The sequence below is a fragment of a genome, unplaced genomic scaffold (assembly GCF_019419815.1).
Source record: "Pyrus x bretschneideri cultivar Hongxiangsu unplaced genomic scaffold, Pyrus_bretschneideri_v1 Contig12, whole genome shotgun sequence".
Classification (NCBI taxonomy): domain Eukaryota; kingdom Viridiplantae; phylum Streptophyta; class Magnoliopsida; order Rosales; family Rosaceae; genus Pyrus; species Pyrus x bretschneideri.
Window position 1 is genome coordinate 8,741,708 of NW_025999413.1, and position 6,813 is coordinate 8,748,520.

At 35.5% G+C, this 6,813-nt stretch overlaps 1 protein-coding gene across 1 annotated transcript; it reads right to left on the reverse strand.

Annotated features, from left to right (window-relative positions):
* Positions 1-670: 670 nt before the first annotated feature.
* LOC103947443 (glycerol-3-phosphate acyltransferase 1) lies at positions 671-3,084 on the reverse strand. Its single transcript, XM_009358350.3, has 2 exons — positions 2,260-3,084; positions 671-1,754 (listed from the first exon to the last, which is right to left on the reverse strand). The coding sequence occupies exons 1-2, from the start codon at positions 2,992-2,994 to the stop codon at positions 864-866; spliced, it is 1,626 nt and encodes a 541-aa protein (XP_009356625.2). The 5' UTR covers positions 2,995-3,084; the 3' UTR covers positions 671-863.
* Positions 3,085-6,813: the final 3,729 nt, after the last annotated feature.

The window sequence follows — 6,813 nt, forward strand, 5'->3', positions numbered from 1 at the left end:
TGTGTGCCAATAACAATTTCAATTCGATACTTTTTGTTTTCAAAAAAGAAAAAAAAAACTTTTTGTTTTGTTATCTCATCTCCTTCATTTCTTGTCTAAGTTGTAATGCAATAAAAGAAAAGAAGGATAATATGGTGCAGATAAGAGTAGCTCAAGTTGTTCAATTGTTCGTCAACTACGAAAACATAAATAGCAGCTCGAAGTCACCATCTCAAATTGTCAAACGTTTCCAGTCTAACCTAATTCAACTACAAAAAGAAAACGTGTGAGAACCTTGTGTCGACCAATGTGCATGCGTACCATCTGTTTTCTTTAGATCTTCGTCCCCAAGATTAATGATTCCTATGATAAGCCCTCTGAAATTTTATGACTGTTACGTTTACATCTCATTCATTGCAAGCACAGAACATTCCTCAATACCAATGTATTTTGTTTGTACATTAATCAAGTACATGGCCATGTAAAACAAAATGAATTGTATTAATTTGTGTCTTTTTTTTGAAATGTATCTCTATGTCATAATAGAGATAGAGTCCGTCAATATAGATAGATCTTATGACATTTCTCTTTACCATTACTTCGATACTTGATTAGTTAATTTCACATAATCTTTACTCGAGAAAAGGACGTGAAAGATAGGAATATGTATATCATTAGGTTAAAACAACAGTAATAAGAAAAGAAGAAATTGAATTCAAATAAAGAAATAACAATCTGCCAGTAATAGTGGTATCTAACAAAAAATTACCATATACAAAATCAAAGCAAATGGTTTCCTAACCACCTTAACAAAGAAGAAACTAAATAAATATAATCAAATCCGTCCATGAATTTTAAGAAAAAAAAGTTTAATTATATGAAAATTAAGGCTTCTTTCTCTTATTATCGGGGACAATTCCTTCATTCCCAGCCAGCATCAAATACTTATCCCTCCTTGTAAGAGAGGTGCACTCAAAACCCAAAGCATCAGCCAATTTCCTCTGGATGTAATTAGCAACTTCATTGCTAGACTTCCCCCCAGCACAAGTAAGCTCTTTTGGGAGCTTCCCAAGAACCTCAACGTAATATGCAGGCCTAGGGTTCATCAGGAAGAAAATTGGGTCCAAGCATTTTAATCCACTGGCTGTTGTCCCATAAAACATGCTCACATTTGTGTTGATAGCCACTGGCACAATCTCATCAGCCAGTTCTGCAAACAATGAGCTGAATCTCAGCAAATATGGCTCTCGACACGTTGTTCCTTCAGGGCAAACGACCAAATCTCCTTCACTAAGTAGCCTCTCCATGGTTTCACCGTCTTGTTTTCGGTCTCTTGTTAACCGGACGGTCTTGATGGGCGCTAAGATTTCGGACATTTTGCTCAGGCTGTATGTGACTGCAGTTAAAGGCTTGCGTAAAGCTGTACTGAGGAAAACTGGGTCCAGTAGGGTTCTGTGTGTGCAAACATAGAGGACTCCCGTTTTTTGTGGGTTTGAAGAAGTGGAGTTTATGCAGCCTTTGACTGAGAGATTGACACCTGTCCAGGAGGCCAAAAATAGGGCAATTTCGTAGGGGAGGATGATGCCAACTGAGATCCTGAATATGGATAGGATTATTCCAATAGGGAGCCACAAAAACATGGCTAGGGTTGCAGATGGAGTAGGCAAGAATGCTAGCCTTCCATCATGAAATATTACTGGCTTTGGGTGCTTGTGCCTAGGCATTGCTGATTTTGCACCACTCTTGCTGTCTTCCTTGTTCACTACATAGGCTTCCTGTTGCAATTATGTGGGTTAATAACACCAAATGGCGGTGTGATCATGCCATCACATTTTAAAACTTCTCATAATGTTCTAATTAACTTTTCATAAATGTACATAGTAGACTCAAATACCAATGCATGGTAATACATACATGTACGGTATCTAGGCCAAAATAATATTATTCTTGCAAACAAGGAAATTCAATTAATTTGTGCAACATCTCCCATTAATTAGAGGAATGAAAGGGGGATTCTTCTTGGGTTATTTTAGATAAAAATTACATGATGGAAATTGGAAAGTGGGAAAAGGATGTAATTTGTGAAAATGATTTTCTAATGCATTATGGGTTAGGTGTAAGATTATGCCTAAAAAGGCAAAATACATGACAATTTTTATTAGAAATAATTTCTTTTATACAAGCAATATTAGGATCAAACTGACACTTCAGGTGCAAGGAGAAATCAAACTTGAGAGTGCATGGATAAATAGGAAACAATTTGAAAGTAGCATTGAATACCTTGCAAAGGGATATAAAGTGTTGATCTTGGAGGCTTGAAGAACCAATTCCAATATCTAGTTTTTTGTCTCCAAAATGTTTCTTGAGAGCTTTGTGCTTCACAAGAAAACCAGACTTGGATAACAAACCAGTGAAGTAGTGACCGATGGTGTGCAACTCAGTCCCCAAAACATCACCAACTTCCAAATAATCCTTGAGAAAATGTTCAACCATGACTCTAGGGACACTTGTGAGGACAACCCTAGATCCCGCTGAGCCCAAAACCTCATAGACCTGAAGGTTGAGATTTTCCAGATAAAACTTGGGCAAAACAGCCCTTCCAACAGTCTCCATATCTTTTTTTCTGAGACCACAAAAAGTTATGAAAATCATGACCCTTAAGCTGTGCTCGTAGTTGAAAACCAGCAAAATCGGGTACGATAGAAGCAAGAGAAGGGCTCTTAAAATGCTGCCACCTTCAAAGGCAACAAGCATGAAGTAAGGGAAGACAGATGGGGATTTCAAAAGGGATCCAAAAATGTCACATGCAATTGTGTCATACTCTCTGCCCTCTAAATTACACTTTGTGACACTGGGAAATGAAAAGGGTTGTTTTTGCGGTGATGTGAGAGGAGGAGAATTGCCTACGAGGGAACCATAGTTTCTCACTTTTCTTGCAGCTCTTTGGCATGAGTTTGCTAGCAGCTGGTACAAAACCCAGTCTGTGAGTTTGAGAAGAACCATTGGGAGGACCATGGTTTCTTGATATACCCTAGACCTATTTCAGAGATGGTAAGACAAGTTTTGATAGATATGACAAAGAAAGATAGAACGAGAGAAGAGAGATACAGAAACAGAGGAGGTTGTGGAGAAGAGGAAGGGTTTGCTGTGTATTTATAGGAACACGATTAAAGAGTGAGAAGGATGGTTGACCAAAAGCATTTGGATAGCCACTACCGTTGGCATTAATTCAAACCTCAAAATTTTGTGTTTCTCCTATTATTTTCATTTTTTTTTTTCCCTCTTGTCATCTTTACAAGGGCATTAAAAAGGGAACATTTTAGGTGGAGTGTCATAAACTCGTCATCTATAATATATTTCTTAATAATAAAAGATGAAACTGTTTGCATTTTAATTTAGATGACTGTAATCCCTTAAATTACACTCTAGCGATATTCTAATTAAAACTTCCTTAAACGTTTATGCAAATTGAGCTCGTCAACATGCTGTGCCAGGCCGCCCCTTTTTAGCTTTCTGGATGGCAACAAACAGTAGGTTGGATTGTTGGTGACCGCCTTAATTTGCAATCTCTCACTCTAGACTATATACTATTGCAAGGGCATTGGAATGCGTGTACAATATTACGCATCTAAATTGGTGAACTCTTTGGTAATCAAGAGAAATTTTTCAGTCTATCTAGAACAAAGGACGATATGTTCTATGTTATTATATAATTGAAGAGATATTTAAAAAAAAAATTATTTTCAATTGTATAATGATATGATATACTGCATCGTATTTCAAACGTATCGTAAAGTTTTTTATCTCCACGACATGGAGAGAAAACTAGGGAGATGGCTTCAGCTATGAAATTACATTCAAACCTATTTTAGTCCAGATGGACCAATCCATGAGTTAGATCACCCATATACCATCCGATTTATTGACCTTTTTTTTATTTTTTTTTATTTTATCATGTAGGTGTTTGCAGATAGTCAAGTAATTAATCAGTAATTTGCAACTACTATTGTCCTTTGACTTTCTATAGTAAATAACAGCTTCCAATATTTGGTTTTCCCAAAACACCAACAGTACCATGCATTGGAACTTTGGAATCCCAAAGCATCGTATCATTTGATCAACTTTGTGATAAAGTAGTTGAAAGATAGTATTTATGATGAAGTTTGTTGCAAATTAAGCTTAAAATTAAAATTTTCGTCAACCTTCCATTTATAACTTGAATGTGAGCTTTACAAAATAATAAAAGATTAAAAATCGACATGCAATGTCAATGTACAAAATAATTTTCATTTAAATAAATCGGCATGGGAAGCTGGCCGCCATGCATATTGAAGCTAGCTAGCCATACAAAATAATTTCCAAAACGAAAAAGAAAAACAGATTTATATGAAATACTAGTCAGAGATTCAATATGCATGATTCGGGCACAAAATCTATGAAACTCTCCACGGATTTTACTTTTATTTTGGTTTGTTTTTGCATGGCAGTTAAGATCATGCAGTTCTGATTAGCAAGGTTGGTGAACACTTAATCATTTGATATGGATGTTTGATAACCATGCATATCGTTTGCGTGGAAGATGGAACAATAGAAGATTCAGAAGCATCTAAACGTGAGTTTACTGTTTTTTCCTCTTTATTTATTTTTCTATGTTTTTGCTGACTAATGAAATATGAATCATTCAGTATGGGTGTTGGAAGCTAGCTAGCACACGACAATGACGACAAGCTTTTCAAGTAGTTAGATTTCTGTTTTCTATTCCTATTAAGCTACACCTAACAAGATGGAGATGTGAATTGGCTCAAAGCAATGACAGGTGACCCACCTTAAATATGATGACTATTGACCTACAAAAATTAGCTTTTGTGGAACAAGGTGATTTCGACACCTAGTTCTTTTGCCAAAGAAAAAAGAAATCCTATAAAAGTGACGAAATTTCCTAATCTTGAATCTAACAATTTTTAATTTTTAAAAGTAAATGAAGTTCAAATTCAAAAAAATAAGGCAATCTAACAAAAATATCATGAATTATGAAATGTTTTAGTATTGTAGTTCAACGTTTGATATAAATTCTAATTAATTTTTCTAGTCATAAATCTCCTTTGATCAAAACAGTCTTTGAGTACACGTAATGGATTGCCTTGATAAATATAATCCATGTTGAAGTTGAATCACCATTTAGTAGTGCTACAAGGCTTGGTTCTTCTCTCTTGGGTGAGGCATCAAGCACATATATCTTTACCAATTAACCAATTCCTAAATGTTGCGTATTTTCTTAAGAAATTTCGCTTCCTCATGCATTCATCTTTAGTCGGAGTCTTTTGGCTCAATTTTATCCTAATTTTGGTGAAGATACCAAGCCCATTTTTCACCTTGAATTTTCAAAATATACAAAATCTCTTATATTTCGTGGAGGATTATATTTCGTAAGTCAGACGTCTATGGTTGACTGATTTTGCACATTATCATTTAGCTATTGCAATTCTTTTCTTGATAGGTTTAAACCCTGCTTCATTTCCCCTTAGTCTAGAGCAGCAATATTATTTGTACTCTCTTCTTCACAATCTTTAAGTAATTTTATATCGATTAATTAAGTTTAAACAATTATTTGGTATCACGATCGAGCATTACTCTTTTGTACAAGTACTATCCATTGTTCTAATAAACTTTTCTTTCTCGTTGGAACAAATTGGGAATGGCGTGTTAGTTTATCCTATCTTCAATACCTGCCAATTAATGAGATGTTACATAAAATCACTCACTTAAAAACGAAGCACTACCAAATTTTGAAGATGGATTAAGAGTGCAGTATATGTCTTATCTAATTATGTCCGTATATGGATAATGGTGAGATGCATGCAGATTTTCATTTCTTATTAGAGGTAAGAAAGATGCAGCCTAAACTTAGCTTTGTGATTGTGTTTTTCTTTCTTGACCATCATCGTATCTAATTATATTTGAGCAATAATTACGGTTTGCTATCCACCTATTAGAGGGAAGATTGTGCCCTACTAACCCGAGGGTTCGGGTAGTGCTTTAATGTGACCTCAGCATTGAGGTGATAATGAATCTTCCACTTCCTTGACTTAATTATCTATACAATTCTCTACTTAATTAGTTACAAGCCCACGGTACAAGACTTCGCATCATATATATATAAAAGGTCAAAAGAGCTTCTATCCATTTTTTTATTCACTTCATCCATAACACGATAAAATATGAAATCATACGACATGCAACACTCCCGATTTAATAAAATACCCTCAAACTCTAACCCTACTTTGATCTGTTAGATTGCACACTACGTTTGAATAATTCTTGAAATAAGGTAATCACAATACGATACGTCTCATATAATTAAAGTGAGGCAGAGATCCGTTCATGATTGCATCCCCCATCTCACTTTATGTGAGTGAAGGTGACATTCTAAGCTGATTACGAATAAGTGCTTTCTTCAACACTCTAAAGATTTCTCTCCTACACAATGCGGTCACCACTCACAGATGCGTGTGGGGAATGCTGTGAGTGATCGCGGCACTATGTCAGCTGTATGGATCAAGAATTTTGGTAAGCTTGATTGAACGCTGTCATTGCCGCACAACAATGGTATGGTGGGTCTTAACCCTAACCTTTTCCACATACTTGGTTGTCACCCAAATATTGATATATATAGAACCTTTATCCAACGAGGGGCTCTCCATTTTTCAGTAAAAATGGGGACTAGTTGTGGAACTCACTATACATCGAACTTTAACAATCCAAACCGTTTATTTTTCAAGTCTTCATTCATAGATTATCCTTACAAAAAATCAATTTAATTCGAAACCATTTACT